Below are 16,983 nucleotides of genomic sequence, written 5' to 3' on the forward strand. Positions count from 1 at the left end.
TCTGTGAATCTGTCAGAGCCAGAGCACTGCTGTTCTCTGAGGTGGGGTAGGAGATGGGCCAGCCCAGTTTGTGGGACAGTTGCTGGGATTGTGTGCTCAGTTAAGGAGCCTGGAGCTGGCACACTGGGAGGGAAGACAGTGGAACAAAATACTGATTTTTCTTTCTGCTGAAGTGTGAAATTGGAATATCAATTCCACTATATATTAAAAAAAAAAAATCCCAAACCAACAAAATTGTGCTTATAGAAATCCTGCTTTCTTTTGTCAGAGTTTTCTGGGTTTATTCCATCTTGCAGAGAATTTTCCTTTGTTCCTTTGCTTTCCTCAGCTTTGATGCCCTTTCTCCTGCCCTTGCAGGAGCTGGTTGTTCATTTTCTCTCTGGGAAGATGAGCTGTTGTCTCAGTTGTTAATTCCAAAGGGCAGAGCACTTGGAAAAGGCAGGTGTGATCAGGCAGCCTCCCCATGATCCCTCTGCCTTCCCACAGGGAGCTCAGTCCCACTGCAGCCTCCTAATCCTTTGTTTGAGCCAAAACTTTAAATATCTGAAATTAAAGGAAGGAGTAAACAAAGGTTGTCTCACTTCTAGTCTGCTCAGATTTTAGTGGTTTACTGGCAGGTTCTGAAATCTCTCAAAGTTGTTGTCAGGTTCTGTCAATTCTGTGCTTTTTTATTTTGTGATTTTTGTTTGGTTGGAATAGAATAATCTCTATTTCAGTAGCACTGTTTCTGCAGTTACTGCATACAAATGTCATTCACTGTATGCATGGACAGGGGGGTTACAAACCACAACACTTGGCTTAGAAAATAAGGAAGAATTCAGAATTTTCAGTGTAAAAGACTGGAGGGTTAAGAGAATAACAGCTGAGAAAAAAAAAAAAGGAATTAAATCCATAAAAACCCTCTTTGATAAATTTGTGGGGTTTTTCACTAAAGCCAAAAGAAACAAGGAATCTTTACAGATTTTAGTTCTTGGTATTGACTGCCATTGATTTAAATTCCATTTAAGCCTATTGGAAGAGAAATATTTTTATCTACTTTAACTACAGGAGGAATTAAAGTTGAAAAAGAATTTCTGAAGGTTTTTTTTTAAATATGCTTACTTTAAGTGGATAAATGCTGACCCTTTCAAGCTAACCAATTTCCCTTGGTGTGCACACTTACTCTACCAGACTTAACAACCACATTTCTAGTGCATAATGGATGTTGCTGATGCCTTTGATTTGTTTCTTGTTTGAATAATCACCATCCTATATCTCACTGTTTCTCTCTGTAAGCCTGATCTGATGCATGCCCTATCTCACTGCATGCTGGAGCCAGTGGAATATGCTCGTGTGGTACAGTATGATTCCCATCCCATTCCATCTTCGTGGAGTGCTCCAGGCTGGGGAAAAACCCAATTTGCCCCTGGGAAAAGGACAGGAAAAATAGCATTAGCATGCAGAGATAGCTTTGAGTTCCTTGGGAAACTTGGGGTAGCATATGCAAAATAAAGAGAAGAAACTGGTTCTCATTGCTCCAAGTGATCTTCATTGCTCTGAACAGATTTTTTCACAGCCTGTGCCATCCTAAACTGACACCTAGGAATGTGTGTGTGTGTAGAGCTTTCCCAGGCTGGCCTGGGATGTGTAGGATGTTGGTAAAACCCAGCTTTCCTCTGATGACTCAGTGTGTGATTGGGGTGTCTGCAGAGCAGACAAGAGATTCTGTTCAGTCCCAGTGCTCTCAGTGCCCTGAAGTGGCCAAGGGATGTTTTCCCAGCACTGCCAGCTCTTTCTGCCAGGCCCTGCAGTGCATTCTGCTTTTGCTTTCCCACCTGCTTTGCTGCTCAGTTTAGACACAGCCTCCCATAGTGTGTGGATGCTCAGGAAACAGCAACCCTGGAACTTGCAAAACTTGCAAGAAGCAATGCCAAGATTTGTTCTTCAGCTGACTGGCTTTGGCAGCTCCAGATTCCCTGAGGGCTGCAGGGTGGTTTGCACCAGAGCTTGATTTTGATCTGTAGTAAATCAAGGGGAGTTTTGCTGGGGATGTCAAGGCCTCCTTCTCTCTGACTATTTTGAAAAAGGTGGTTTTTATTTTTGCACAACACCTGTGTTGCACACAGATGTGCCATGCTCTGGTTCCCTCTGAGAGAACTTTGCTGTCTGTGGGCACAGCAGCAAACCCATGGATGTGGGTAAGGTATGAGAGATCACCAGCCCCTCAGAATTATTTTTGCTGTGTTTTGTTTCTCCCAAGCTTTAAGTGTTCTCATGTAGTTCCCCGTGTCTCTTTCTTTGGATCTGCTGCATTCATGCATCTGTGGGGAAGGGTTTTGAGTTAAATTGATTTATAATAAGTTAAAATGTGTGAGAGAAGTGAGGAATCCAGCAGCACAGATTGCTCCTGGCCATGAGGAGACTGAATGGCAGGTGAGCAACCTGCCCTAGTGCAAGGGGGCTGGGTTAGGTGATCTTTAAGGTCCCTTCCAACCCAAACCATTCTGGGATTAAAAGCAAACACCATTTCCTTCAGAATTGGCTTCCACAGGAAGAAAAGCACAACTTTGCCAGCTGGCTTTGACTTGGGGCAGAATGGCAGAAAGGATCCAGCGAAAAGAGTTTTCAATGCTTAACACAGATTCCTTTTTCTTTGCTTTTTTGGGGTTTTTTTTTTGTCTTTTAGCCTCTTCAGCATGATGTGAACCCTTGTTTCTCTCTGTAGGTGCGTTACAGAAGGGACCACCTCTCCAGCAGGCAGTTACCCTATTTCCCTGTGCTGGAAGATCTGATGAAGGATGGTAGTGATGGTGCTGCTCTTCTAGCTGTGATTCACTATTATTGTCCAGAGCAAATGAAACTAGATGGTATGTAATAAAGGTTTTGAGGGAATCAAAGGAATAACAGGCTTTCAGGCTTTGAAAGCTGAACTAGAAATACATGAAAAATTTAAAATGCAGCACATTTAATAGGTAGTGGAGTATGGCAGGTTGGAGACAGGTCACATATGGAATCTGCATTTTAAAAAGAATCTCTCTTGGATATTGATTTTTTTACTTACTGTATTTAGAAGACTGTGTTCTGTATCTTATGAGCCACAAAAGAATCCTTTCTTTTCCAGTTTTAGATGATGTGGCTTTCTTTGCTTAAATAACTGAGCTTGGTTTCAATGCCATAAAAATGGAGTACATGTCCACCAGTGCTAGCTGATAATTCTCATTTTTTTCTTGGCATAACTTGGCATTTTAAAAATCTAGATTATGAAATAGTTTCTCTCAATCTGCAGAAATTGTCACTCTTGGGCATTGCAAAACTTGAGTTCTCTTCCCCAGAAAATGTTTTTTTAATAAATCAATGTCCTTGTTGCATTAACTTCTGCAAATCAACATTTCCTATTGGTTTTTAAATTCTCAGATATGTTGTACCTTGCAGAGCTCCTGAGTGTTTTCAGAAGGAACCAGCACTGTGAATCCTAGGAGTAACCCTTTATTATATGCAAATCAAGATGTCTGGTTTTAATTGCTTTTGTATTTTGTCATTATGTGTGTTCTCTGTAGCCTGTTTACCTTTTCTGTGGCTGTGATAGACAGAATCCCCTGTGGATTCCAAAATGAATGCAGAACTGATACTGCTCTCTGTGGTTTTCTGCCTCCTTTTCCTGTCCCTCTGGCACTGAGCAGGTAGAGAAATGTCACTGGTAGCCAGTAAATATCCAGTGCTGCTGTAGAGTCTGTGAAGTTCCTGTATTTCATGTTTCTGTGAGCTGGGGGTGGAAGGGTGATCCCTTGGGAAAGTGCCAGAACTTACTCAGCCCTTTCCTCTTCCCAGATATCTGTTTGAAGGAGGTGACATCAATTGCAGACAGCCTCTATAACATTCAGCTCTTGAGAGAATTCTCAAATGAGTACCTAAACAAATGCTTTTACCTCACCTTGGAGGACATGTTGTATGCTCCTTTGGTTTTAAAGGTAAGAAACATAACAAAAGATGGATTTTTCAATAAAATGTGGGTAAATCAGGAGTGTTTTGTTAATGTGAGGTGTAATTTTATTTTTTTTTCCTGTTTCAGCCTAATGTCATGGTGTTCATTGCAGAACTCTTCTGGTGGTTTGAGAATGTCAAACCAGACTTTGTACAACCCAGAGATATCCAGGAAATAAAGGATGGTAAGTTCATGACCACAGATAACTGATAGCATGTTATTTAGAAAATACTTACATTGCAGTGAAACTGTTGCCTGGTGGTGTTTCCTTAGAAGGTTTATTTCTCCCCAAGATTTATTCTTGCTGGGGATCTTTGAAAAGCAGTAAAGTAGAAGGAAAATTAGTCCTAGATCCACTTGAGTTCTGATATTTTGGATGGATAATTTTTGAACATATAATTTCCCCCCCTAAACCCACTGATTAATGTATTAATTTGTAACTTTCATTACGCTCACCAGAAGACAGATATTTTAAATAAAGATCAGTACTTCAGCTTACAGTGTAGACAAAGTTTCCCTTCTACCCTGTGCAATGTGAGAGCTTCCTGTGCTGTTTGCCCCTCCCTGGCCCCTGGTGGTGCTGATGCTGTCCCTCTGTGCCAGTCAAGGCAGTGATGCAGCAGAAGAGCAGCCGGCCCCCTGTCCCCATCTCCAACGCCACCAAGCGCAGCTTCCTGGCCACTCCTGCCAGCCCCAGCCCAGCAGAGCTGCAGCCCCCAGCCCAGGCAGCCCCTGAGGCCTGCAGCAGGTACTACCTGCACCCCGAGGAGCCTGACTACCTGTGAGTGTGTCTTCATCTTCTTCCACCTTCTCTTTGTGCCTCTGTTTGGATAATCTGGGGATTTGTGCTGCTGAATGTTGTCATTTTGCCACAAACTGGGTGACCTTAGAGTCCCCAGAGGGACTCCAAAGCTGCCCAGGGTCTTGCTTGGAGCAAGCTGCTCTTGTGGAAGGTGTCCATGGAACTGGACAGTCTTTAAGGTCCCTTCCAACCCAAACTATTCTGGGGTTCTGTGAAAACAAACTTCAGCATGATCTGGTGTGATTAATGAAAAGAGTTTTCAGCTGACATAAATTTCATGGTGACCTCTAAGTTATTTCAGCCTTTGTTTAGACTTGAATTTACTATTTACATAAGCATTGTCTTAAATCTACTGCATTTAGAAACTTAGTTTAATTTCAGGTAATAAGTTTTCTTTTGTATTGTTATATGCGAAAAACTTCCTGTTAAGGAACTTCTTAAAAATTCATTATGTTTTAAAGAGGATGAGGGTAACTTATCAGTGTGACTTTGCAATTTGATATTTTTTCTGATTATAGAAAAAAAATTCTTTGTAGTAAGTATGAATTTTTACCTTTCTGAATTAGTGGCAAAGGAGGAAGCCCTGCCTTCAGCCCTTCCCATCCACTGCTGCCTTTGAGGCAAAAGCAACAAAAATCTTTACAGGGAGAAGACAGTCCTGGTAAGTCTGCCTTGAATTTGCCTTTCAACAATGACTGTCAATGTCAATAAAATAATTAATTAAAATATAAGGTAATTTCTGTAACTGATTCAGAATTGAATTAATCTGCAGTAACACAAGTGGGTGAGCATGTTGAGTTTCAGTAAATCTAAAAAGTCTTTTAAGAAACATAGTGGATTTTAATTTTTTTCAGGCTTTGACTGTGTCTGGTGGCAGCTGCAGCAAATCTGTTTTCTGCTGCCATCTGTTGGGGAAGGAGTTGACTCTGTTTCTGTTTGCTATTAAATGAGGCAATAGTGCTGGTTTAAAGAGCATTTCTAAACTATTACCAATTAAAAACCTTTTCAGGTCATCGGCATCGTTCGAATTCTCTGACCCGTGTTGATGGGCAGCCACGAGGGGCAGTTCTGGCATGGCCAGAGAAGAAACCCAGGTAATTATTTCTTACAGCATTGCTTGAGGAAATGATACTGGGACAATTTGATTGTGGTAATGTGGTATCACTGCCCTAGAACTGCACTGACAGTCACTTAATTTTGTTTTCTCCTTATGTGCACTTTCAGAGCTGACTGATTTTAGATTTGCAATTGAAAATTCGTTAGCCGTGATTTTCAGCAAGTGCTCTTGAAAATGGAAGTTTCTGAAGTTGCTGCTTGGTATTGCTGGTCACTCGTGGTACAGGATGCATTTTAAAAATAAAACAACTATTTTAGCTCTCTGTATCATGGTCTTTATTTCAACAAATTGTACCTTGTCGTGCTTGAGTGTCAGTAGATTCTTCTTATCTTTTTTAGGCCTCTGTCTCAGCCAACACCATTTGCTCTTCATCATTCTGCCAGTACTGATGTGGACCCTGGCTCTGGTGACAGCATTAGCCTGGCCAGGTCCATCAGCAAGGACAGTCTTGCTTCCAACATTGTCAATGTAACCCCCAAAAATCAGCCCCACCCTCCATCGGTGAAAGCCAATGGGAAGAGTTTGCTGAACAATGTAGAAATGGAGGATGAAGATGAAGAGCTCATTGCCATCATCAGATCTGAAGAAAGGCCAAACCGTGGTGACCCTGAGGCGCAGAATGCAGCAGCCAGGGTGCCCAGCCTTGTGGCCACAGCGTGGTCTCCAAAAACAAACAGTGACCCTGCGGACAGCAAAGCTGAGAGTTTTTACCTGGAGCCTTTAATGCCTGCAGTCCTGAAACCAGCCAAGGAAAAACAGGTCATCAATAAAGAGGATGAGTGTGGGGAGGGGAAACAGAGGAGTTTTGTAACCAAGAGGTTAAATGAAGGACACTTGTCTTTGATGCGCAAGAAAGCCGCGAGCAGTCATGGTGAGCATGACCTCAATAGGACTTTTACTCCCATTTCTAGCTCTGATTTCACTCCAGTTGCAGATGCCAGTTCTGCAGATGCAATGGCCCTGGGGGAAGCAGGTATAGAAGCTTCCAGACCTTTGGCTAGTAGCAGTTTAGATCCTTCCTCTCAGGAGCTATCCACTGGAGGATTCTTTCTTCATGCTGCTAAAGCTGATGATGAGGTAACAAGTAAAGTCAATGTGAGTTATGGGAAAGGTCTCAGCCTGCACGTTCAGGATACAACCTGGACCATGGTGAGACAAGACTCAGAGCCAGATCTCCTGGACATGGAAGATGCTGACCAGGATTTGGTGGCCATAGACAACCATCCTATAGTCACTAAGTACATTGGTGAGGAGGAGTCTGCCAAGCTGCAGGAGGACATGAAGGTGAAGGAGCACGAGGACAAGGACGATGCCAGCGGGCGCTCCAGCCCCTGCCTGAGCACCATCTCCCAGGTGAGCAGCGTGTCCATGGCCAGCGGCAGTGTCCGCATGACCAGCTTTGCAGAGAGGAAGCTGCAGAGGCTCAACAGCTACGAGACCAAGTCCAGCACCAGCAGCTCCCAAAAAACCACCCCAGATGGGTCAGAAAGCTGCCCAGCACCACTGACCACGTGGAAACAGAAGCGAGAGCAGAGCCCCAACAGGCAGAACAAAGACAATGTGAATCTTTTAGCTTCAGAGCTGGTGCAGCTCCACATGCAGCTGGAAGAGAAGCGCAGGGCCATAGAGGCTCAGAAGAAGAAGATGGAAGCCTTATCAGCAAGGCAGAGACTAAAACTGGGCAAGGCAGCTTTCCTGCATGTTGTTAAAAAAGGGAAGTCTCCTGATGGTCCACAACCTCTTAAACCAGAACATTTTGCAAAAGAATATTCCCGGCACAATGGGGAAGATTTAGATGAAGTTTCTTTGGGTTCCAAATCTGAGGAGTTTCTTGTGAAGGAGGAGGAGAGAGAAGAAATGCTCAATGATTCTCAAGAAGTAGCAAAAAAAATGCAGGAAAGCCTGGCTTTTGCTGAACAACACAAACCAAAAGACCCTGCTGCTATACACGATCTGGAAAAAAGTAAAATTATTTCTGTTGCCCTCCTAGAAGACAACGTGACTGAAGCAGATATAAATGAATGTGATCTTTCCATCGAGAAGCTGAATGAAACAATCAGCACCCTGCAGCAGGCCATCTTAAAGATATCCCAGCAGCAGGAGCTGCTCATGAAATCTCCAACAGTGCCATCCCCAGGAACCAGAAGTAACTCTCAGGACCAAAAGGTGAAACCTTCAATTCATTTTGTTGAGCCCCTGTCTCCAACTGGAATGAACAGCCTGCGGAAGCCGCCGCGCCTCGGCCAAGGAAGGACTCCCCGGCCAGGAAGGCCTTCAGAGCTGAAAGTCCCTAAGGACAGGCAGCAGAATTCAGCACGTGTTAAAACCCCAACTCCCAGCCTAGAAAACCTTCCACATTTGAGACCTTTCCCACCCAATAGCTTGGCAAAGACACCCACAGAAGTGGGACTGGAAAGCAGCCCTGACCATGGGAGTGGTTCCCAAGAGAAGTGTTTCTTTGATACCTATAGACTTCATGATGAGAGCAATCAAAGGGCACTTGTTCTTTCCACCTCCAAAGATGCAAATATTCTGTCTGAAATGAGCAAAGAGGTGAATAGCAGCTTCAAGGAAACAGGGTTGAATTCTTCTGATGGCTCAGGAAAAGAAAATGTCCCAGTGGATGAGCCCCTGAGAAGCAAGGCCAATCTCATTGAAGTAGATTTGTCTGATTTAAAAGCTCCAGATGAAGGAGAACTTGAAAACCAGGATAGCTCCACGGATATGATTAGTGAAGGTGATCAGAAGTCTGGTGTGGGTTTTTTCTTCAAGGTAAATGTGTTACCTTTCTCTCTTTGGTTCCTGTTACACACTCACCCAGCATTAGAACTGGTGTTTCCCAGGCTCCTGATGGAGCACAGCCCTAATTGGTTGCAATATTTGAATATAAAAAAGCTGCAGTGGAAAACAATTACTTCTGGAAAAAGAGAGAGATCAGCTCTCAAAACATTTAGTGTCCTAATTTGTGCTTAGCAATGATTATTGTCAGTACCACAAACGTGCTGACATGATACTTTCTCTTTTAATTTCTCTTTCAAGAAAGTCAAACTAGTCTCAGTCTCAGGGAATTTAACTTTTGGGGTCTTTGTAGTGTGATTAATTTGGACTGATTGTCATTCACTGGGATTATTTGTGGCGTCCATCCTGGCCCACATCATAGCTGCACTGTACTTTGCAGGTCTGGAAGGTTTTGTGATAATTAAAGATATTTTAAACCAAGTCAGAGTAAGATGAGCCCCTTTTTTCTCCTCACAGACATAAGGGAACACTAAAACTCTCTCTTAATAGTTTCTTGAACAATAAGAGGATTTGATTTACACTCATCAATTCTAAAAATGTAAAGATTTCCAAAAGTAATAGTTTTTCTTCAAATTTTCCTGGAATCATCAGCAATCTTGTGATGTCCAGCTTAATATACTGTCCACTGTTCCTTCAATTTTCCATCCCTTTGTGTTTTTCAGGATGAACAGAAGGCAGAGGACGAGCTGGCCAAGAAGCGGGCGGCGTTCCTCCTGAAACAGCAGCGCAAGGCCGAGGAGGCGCGGCTGCGGAAGCAGCAGCTGGAGGCTGAGGTGGAGCAGAAAAGGGATGAGGCTCGGTAATGATGCACAGCAAAGAATTTCTCTGTATTTCAAGGTCAGGAGGCTGCTCCATGCTGAATGCACTGTCCTTGTGTTCTGTGGCAGCCGCAAAGCTGAGGAGGACCGGATACGGAAAGAAGAGGAGAAGGCTCGGCGAGAGCTTATCAAGCAAGAATATCTGAGGAAAAAACAGCAGCAAATTTTGGAGGAGCAAGGGCTTGGGAAGCCCAAATCCAAGCCCAAAAAACCCAGGCCAAAGTCGGTCCATCGTGAGGAATCTTACAGTGATTCAGGCACCAAGTGTTCTTCTACACGTAAGGATTGGCTTTGTTTGCTCCCTCTGAGTTTCCAATCTGCTGTCACCAAATGTGTTTGACATTTTCTCTCCTGTTTTGTAGCTGATAACTTGAGCAGTGCTCAGTCTGGTTCCAGTCTGTCTTTGGCCTCAGCAGCAACAACTGAGCCTGAAAGTGTTCACTCTGGTGGCACTCCCTCGCAGAGGTACAGCCAGCTTCTCTTGGGTTTCTCTGTCCCGGGCAATGGAACAGATTTGGGCTTCAGTGCTGTTTGCTTCACCTCACTGGCAGAGCAGCACAATCAGCATTGCTGAATTCATCTGGTTTATGTGGCTACAAACGTGTAATTCTGTTTTGTTTCTCCCAGAGGAGTCAGAATCTTGCTTTGATTTCTAGCTAGGAGAATCTGACTGTTCTGGGGAGGAAAAGGGAGAATATTCTGTTCCATTCAGGGACAGCAGCATTTATGTGAGATTACAGGGCCAAACCCCAAAACCTTGGCATGTAATTTTTTATTTATTTCCCTCCCAGAGTTGAATCAATGGAGTCCTTACCCATTCTGAGCAGAAATCCCAGCAGAAACACAGAGAGAGACTGGGAGAATGCTTCCACAGCCTCTTCTATTGCTTCAGTGGCAGAATACACAGGTGCCTGCTTTGTTTTAGTTTAGTTGCTTTTGTTTAGTTTGTTTTATTCATTTATTATGAATACCAGGTCAGGAAAACCTGTGATGTGTTTCATGTTATTTCTGAAAAGTTGTCAAGTGTATTTTGTTCTGCTTAATATCTCTAAAAGTAAGTCATTCTAGAAAAATAATGAGGGGTTTTTTTTCTTTTTTTTTTTTGCTTTGAATGAAAATCTTTGCTTTGATAAGTGTAAGGCAGATAATTTTGACTTCTTTATCTTCCTTAGGTCCAAAATTATTTAAGGAACCCAGCAGCAAATCCAACAAACCCATTATTCATAATGCTATATCTCACTGCTGTCTTGCTGGAAAAGTGAATGAACCACATAAGAACTCAATATTAGAGGTAAACACTAAAATTATTAATGCACTCTCAATCACATGGGTCTGTAATGCTGATTCCATAGCCCCACTGCTGTGCAGTGTGAATTCCATTTCCTATACTGTGGCTGTCGAGAGCATTTTTTGCTTTCCCCATGGAAAACGCGATCCCGTATTTACTGGGAACTCTGTACTTAGAGTTCTGCTTTTAGGTTCATAAAGGGACTAGAAAATTCTGGTAAGAGGAGCAACTCTTCAGCTTAAAGCTTGGCATGGTTGTCCCAGTGAACAGCCCCTGTACCTGGTTGTTTTTGCTGCAGGAGCTGGAGAAATGTGATGCCAACCACTACATCATCCTGTTCCGCGACGCCGGCTGCCAGTTCCGAGCACTTTACTGCTACTACCCCGACACGGAGGAGATCTACAAGCTCACTGGGACAGGGCCAAAGAGCATCACCAAGAAAATGATTGATAAACTCTATAAGTACAGCTCGGACAGAAAACAGTTTAACGTGATCCCAGCCAAAACCATGTCAGTGAGCGTGGATGCTCTCACCATCCACAACCACTTGTGGCAGGCCAAGCGACCCGCGGTGCCAAAGAAGGGCCAGACTCGGAAATGACACCCAGCTCCTGGGGAGAAGGTTGGCTCACTGGGATTGCATTGACAGAAGACATGTTTACCATTTTCCTCCAGTTTGGTATGAAATGTGCAGAACCATAGACATTTTTTAAGAAGCTTCGGGACAGAGAACCGTGGATGCAAGTTCTTGAGGATGAAGGAACGTTGCCAGTGTTTTTTATGAATGATGAATCTGCTGTTACACCCAATGCTAACTACTGTGGCTTTCAGCTGACGAGGGACTGTGCATGTAGCAAGATCTTGAACAAGTGGATTTCCTTTTACTTGAAGCTTTTCATCGGTACAAATTGGGAATAATTTAATTCTCTTTCCTCTCCACCTCATTCCCTCCTTTCTCCTGGCATTCTTAAAAGTTGGCAAGCTCCGAACTTAGGTAGAAGGATTGAACAGATCTTGGGTGAAGTGCTTTGGGTTTGGTTTGGTTTTTTAAACAGTCTTTAGGGAAATCTTCCTTTCAATCCTTTTTGAGGAACTGTTGAATACATCCAGTTGTTGTACTGTACCTACTGCCAACGTAAGTCCAGCTCTCAGATTTCTGATAAAAGCCCCAACTTGTGCTGCTCAGAACAGAGTTTACTTGCAGGATCTGTGTAGGATAAGCATTGCAAGGATTGCAAAAAAAGCCAGTCTTTTTCTAAAAAAAAAGCAAATATAAAAAATTGTTCACAAATGTAAAGATCTCTGGAATACAATCATGAATAAGCATAACAGGTGCTACTAGCTGGAATGTGCCTGCCTGAAACTTAAGGCAAGCTGAATGGAGCCCAGTGATTACTGATTTCAGTTTCAGGTAGTGTCCTAAAGATTTGTTTGCTTTAATAAAGATGGATGCTGGTAGGTATAGAACATTTCCACTCTGAGCACGCTACTCCTGTACGATGGTGCACTTAATGATCACAGATTTTAATGTTTTTATTACATCATGAAATGTAATTCTACTTTCTTTGTCCTGTCTTTATTCTGAATGAGCAGCATGCTCTACAATGAAGAGTGTGTTATGTTTTTTATTTTGGGTGATATATTAATATATATTGATTTGTTTTTCTCATTTGAAAGCAATTTTTAAACAGAGACATTTGCATTTGTTTCAAAAGCCCAAATAAGTCGAATGGCTTGGATTTCTTTTCATGTTGAAATATTAAATCTTGAGTTATGACCTTAAAAGTCTTTGTGTTTCAGCAGATTAAATTTTTGTCTGTGGTAACAGGGTACATTTGCAGTTCTTTTTTTTTTTTTTTTTTGTTTTTTGGTTTTTGGGTTTTTTTTGTTTTTATTTTTAACCACTCCCATGTCTCATTCTTGGCCCCATCTGGTTCCCAAGCAGGTTTCTGTAGCTATTCCCTAATTAATTTAATCTGCTAACGAGCTCCTGCTCCCTGGGTTTGACACTTACTACCTGCAGCTCCTGTAGGTTCTGACGTGGGTTTGCACATGTTTACTTTTCTTTGAAGTGTTACTTGAATTTGTGTCTCTCGAGTGCAGAAGGCCCTGCCCGTCCTCGAGAGGAACTGAGCTCTAGATCTCTAAATCCAGAGTGATTCTTGACCTTGGAGATGATGGAAGGTGCAGAGAGTTATTGTACATAGGGGAGCTGGGGGATGGCATGAAGTGAAGCTAGCTAGAGCAAAGTGAAGCTCTTCCAGTGCAGTCTCCCCGTGGTTTTTCCCCTTCCAGGACTCCCTGACTAGGCTGCTGCAACTTTGTAAATTATGTTAGATAGTTTGCTGCTTGTAAATAATTAAAGGCTTTATGGTTTCTAAAGTGCTGAGTATTAAACACCGTCATGAGTGGAACTTTTGTTACCATGCTTTTCATGCTTGTGCTTTATTTCTCACTGTTTGATATTATAAACCATATTTATTTTATGAAACACTGAAATTTAATAAAAATCATTAACTGATTTCCTTTTTATTTCATGTGTACTTTTGTTGGTGTGACACTTCATCCCCTCCAAGAACTAATACACTTTAAAGATGTGCTGTTCTGTTTGGTAAAGCTTCACCTGCAAGGACCTGCAAGGACTTTGTGACAAGAGCTTGCAGTGGGACCAAAAAACTCTCAGAAAAATGGGAAATAGTTAAAGGATTAATTTCATCTGACTCTTGAATCTGTCTGCTGGGGTTCGTTTGATCTGTGCAGTGACTCAGTGGCAGAATTTTGGTAATTTTCTAGTCACTGTTGAGGTTTGGGTTCAATTTATGAAATTCTGAATACAGAGGATTTCTCACTGGTTTTAGTGACCTCATGTTTAACCTTTCCCTGCCAAGCACAGAAAATCCTAATAAGGACATAATAAAATCCTAAAATCCTAATAAGGTGATCTGGACCCTGCTAACTTCTAAAAATCCCTGCTTAGAAAATGGGGTTTTGTCCTTGCAGAGCACAGTGTGAATGCCTGAAATCAGGGAAATGTGTGGGAATCCTGTTCCCTCAGCCCCAGGGCTGGGATCCCTGCAGGTAAATGGAATTAAATTGGCATCCTGCAGCTTAAGCTGCTTGTTTGGGTTGGTTTTCCCCAGGATTAGAGCCAGGGTTGCTCCCTCTCAGCTCTGTCCAAACAAGCAGGGCTGGATAAAAACTCCTCCAGCTGCTCCCAGAGGTTCTGCCTGTGCTTCCTGGGCAGGAGGAGGAGGTGGGAGCTCTGTCTGGGAGCCCTCTCTGTTTCTTCCTAACAAATCCAAGACTGTACATCTTTAAAGTGCTTTAAGTGCAATTTGTGCCTTTCCAGCTCTGTCCATCAGTCTGTGTGTTCCATGTGCTCTTTGCATCTGTACTTGGTGTGGTTTTGTCCCATTTTCATCCTGCTCTCAGCTGGGGGAAGAGTTTCAAGCCAATATAATCCAAAATAATTTGGAAAATACTGATTTACTTTGGAAGCCTTCACCTACACTGGGAGGGCTGAGGGTGCCAAGAAAATAAAGGTGATTTTTGTCTCCACTGCACTGGGGAGTTGAGTGTAGAAATCTCTGGAGTTTGGGGCTGCAATTTGAAGTAAGAATGACAGAAATGTGATCTCAGGACTTGAATTTTCCATTCCTTTTGCTTTTTTTCCCCCCTCAAATCCCAGAACTGATGACTGGAGCTGTGTCAGACTACCCCAAGCCCCTTCACTTTCTATTTTATTTGATTTATTGTTTAAATATAGCAACAATGAGGTGTCTCCTGTTCACTCTGAGCCGACTTTCCTGGGAATTTGCTGCTGCTCCCACCCCTGGAATGGAGCAGTCCTTGTGGATGTGGACTAAGCTGCTGTGCTTATCCAATTAAGTGGTTTGCAGTTAATTAGGGGGTTAAATGTAATTAACTTTCAGCAGTTGAGGGACAGGCAGGTGGCTGAGGGAGATGGGTTTGGGGGTCAGGACATGCCAAGCATCCTTGGGATGAAGCTGTGCTGGGATTCTCCAAGGACATCACTCCAAAAAGATTTTGGAGAAATTTAGTACCATTTTAGTGCTGTTCATCTGCAGAACTGAAGAAATCTGGGGAGTATTTTGGGGCTGTATGCCTCAGATAAGTGAAAGTTTATTATATAAACTTCTTCAGACCAGTTGAAAATTGGAATATTCATATAGTCCACTATAATTAGGTGTATTTTCCACAATGCATTAAAAATTTTACAATTAATTCCAGGCTACCACTCAGACATTAGACTTCTCTTACCGTGTAGTAAGTGAAAAATAATTACAGGTTTTTAAATTTTGTTACTCTAAAAATAAATATATTATATATATATATATAAAATATATATTTATATATATATAAATATATATTTATTTATATATATTTTATATATAATATATATTTATATATAAAAATATATATTATATTTATTTATATATAAATAATATTATAAATATTATAATTATATAAATATAATATAAATTTATATATATATATATATATATATATATATATATATATATATATATATATATATATATATATATATATAAATAATATTTCCCTGAGCTTTCTGTTGCAGGTTTGTTGAGGCTTGGTTTGGTTTTAGAGGGTTTGAAGATTTCAAGCTTCCCATGGGCCTATGAAAGGTGCATTTTTTACTCTTCTGCTGCAAGTGGTAAGTTCAGCTCTTCTTTGAAAGAAATTAACCCAAATTTTTAAGGAAAATGCCATTCCAGAACTGGAATTTTCTGCCCCTTCCTTCTCCAGCCTGTGCTGAGCACGGGTACGTTCCTGTTGTAAAAGTTACAGGGTGGATTTAATTTATTTGTCTGTGCTAAATATAAATTCACTTTTATCTTGGTGCTGAAATCCTGTCATAGTTTTCTGATCCATCCCTCTGAACTTGTTAGGAAATAACACATTTATTGTAGTGGAGGGGAAAAAAAAAACCTCTGGGGAAGTGTGTGCAGCGGGGATCATGAAATATTCAATATCCAGCATTTGTTAAAATTCAAATGAGGCACTTGAAAGAATGGTTTGAAGCCCATAAACCTTCCCAAATTATTGTGGCATTACCTGGAAATCTTAGCAAAGGAAAACCTCTTTCTTTTGACTCTGTTTCCCAGGGAATAACCATAAAAACTGAATTTACAGCAAAAATAAAAAATCTTTCCTGGGTTTTGTTTCCTTTTTGTTTCCCAGCCCCACCAACCCCATTATTTTTTATGTATATTTTAGTGCTCTAGATTTTTTTAATCTGCTACAAGGAATTTGTAGTGTTAGAAGTTGATTTTCCTCAACTGGGGCAAATATTTGAATGCATTTTGGTTCATTTTGCAGAGTTATTTCCTCTTCTTTTCTCTGTCTGCTGCTGTGGAAGGTGGAACAAGAGGAAAAAGTGAAGAATCCACTGCTGGGGAATGCTGAAATCCCCTTGTGCAGAGCATTAAATCCTGTTCTGCAGCCTTGGCTGGGTTTTCAACCACTGAGAGCTGCTCTTGCTGGTGTTAACATCACCTTATTTTGGGTGTAATCATTGCAATTGGATGTCCTGGAAAATCAAGAGGATTTTGTTCTCCACGTACAGATTTGTCTGGTTTAAAGCCAATAATTAAAAAGTAATTTATCAGGGACTTGGCTTCCTGCTGTACTTTTACTTCCAGTTCCTCACGTGTATGTTCAGCCCAGAATGATCTTTCCTATTTAAGGGATATTGTCTGTGTCCTTCTGTAGGATTTTAAATAAATCGATTTTTACAGTATTTGCCTAAAATGCTGAATAAAACAAAATCTCTGCTTACCTGCATTTGATGTCCAAGCTAAAATCTTTGTGTGTGAGTGTAGCATGCTCTAGAAATGTTGGGATCTTCCCTGAAAACCTCGGAAACTTTGAAGCCAGTGACAAATTTTGAAGTGCTGGGAGGTAGAAGAACATGTACTGAATCTTGGCTGAACGTCAGTTAAAAACAATCCCCTTAAATACATACAAAATTTAATGCATTTATTAAATCATAAAAATTAGGATTAAATAAATGAATTAAATAATGTTTAAAAGCTTCTCTACCACACCAGGCCCTTTGTGCCTGAATGCACAAAGAGTTTGAAAATAAAGTTAAAAATTAAAGTTGGGAAGAGCTGCCTTGAGCCTCAGCTTAAACCACACCTTCCTATGGCT

At 41.6% G+C, this 16,983-nt stretch overlaps 1 protein-coding gene and 1 long non-coding RNA gene across 6 annotated transcripts in view; both read left to right on the forward strand.

The window, feature by feature from the left end:
* The window catches only part of CAMSAP1 (calmodulin regulated spectrin associated protein 1), a 33,209-nt gene extending 20,592 nt beyond the window's left edge, over window positions 1-12,617 (forward strand). For all 5 annotated transcript variants that reach the window (XM_071454425.1, XM_071454422.1, XM_071454423.1 and 2 more), the window contains 13 exons: window positions 2,705-2,846; window positions 3,808-3,947; window positions 4,049-4,145; window positions 4,565-4,742; window positions 5,330-5,424; window positions 5,773-5,857; window positions 6,219-8,652; window positions 9,342-9,478; window positions 9,567-9,775; window positions 9,860-9,962; window positions 10,289-10,404; window positions 10,670-10,788; window positions 11,084-12,617. In XM_071454425.1, coding sequence (XP_071310526.1) covers window positions 2,705-2,846; window positions 3,808-3,947; window positions 4,049-4,145; window positions 4,565-4,742; window positions 5,330-5,424; window positions 5,773-5,857; window positions 6,219-8,652; window positions 9,342-9,478; window positions 9,567-9,775; window positions 9,860-9,962; window positions 10,289-10,404; window positions 10,670-10,788; window positions 11,084-11,386 — 4,158 coding nt within the window. In that variant the 3' untranslated portion in view covers window positions 11,387-12,617. The remainder of the gene's footprint in view (window positions 1-2,704; window positions 2,847-3,807; window positions 3,948-4,048; window positions 4,146-4,564; window positions 4,743-5,329; window positions 5,425-5,772; window positions 5,858-6,218; window positions 8,653-9,341; window positions 9,479-9,566; window positions 9,776-9,859; window positions 9,963-10,288; window positions 10,405-10,669; window positions 10,789-11,083) is intronic.
* Window positions 12,618-15,317: 2,700 nt separating this feature from the next.
* Window positions 15,318-16,614, forward strand: LOC139603377 (uncharacterized). Its single transcript, XR_011683666.1, has 2 exons — window positions 15,318-15,484; window positions 16,150-16,614. It is a non-coding gene; the product is annotated as an uncharacterized lncRNA (long non-coding RNA).
* The last annotated feature ends 369 nt before the right edge of the window (window positions 16,615-16,983 follow it).

Source organism: Agelaius tricolor, unplaced genomic scaffold (assembly GCF_023055355.1).
Source record: "Agelaius tricolor isolate 1412-34295 unplaced genomic scaffold, bAgeTri1.0.p SCAF_38, whole genome shotgun sequence".
In the NCBI taxonomy this organism is placed as follows: domain Eukaryota; kingdom Metazoa; phylum Chordata; class Aves; order Passeriformes; family Icteridae; genus Agelaius; species Agelaius tricolor.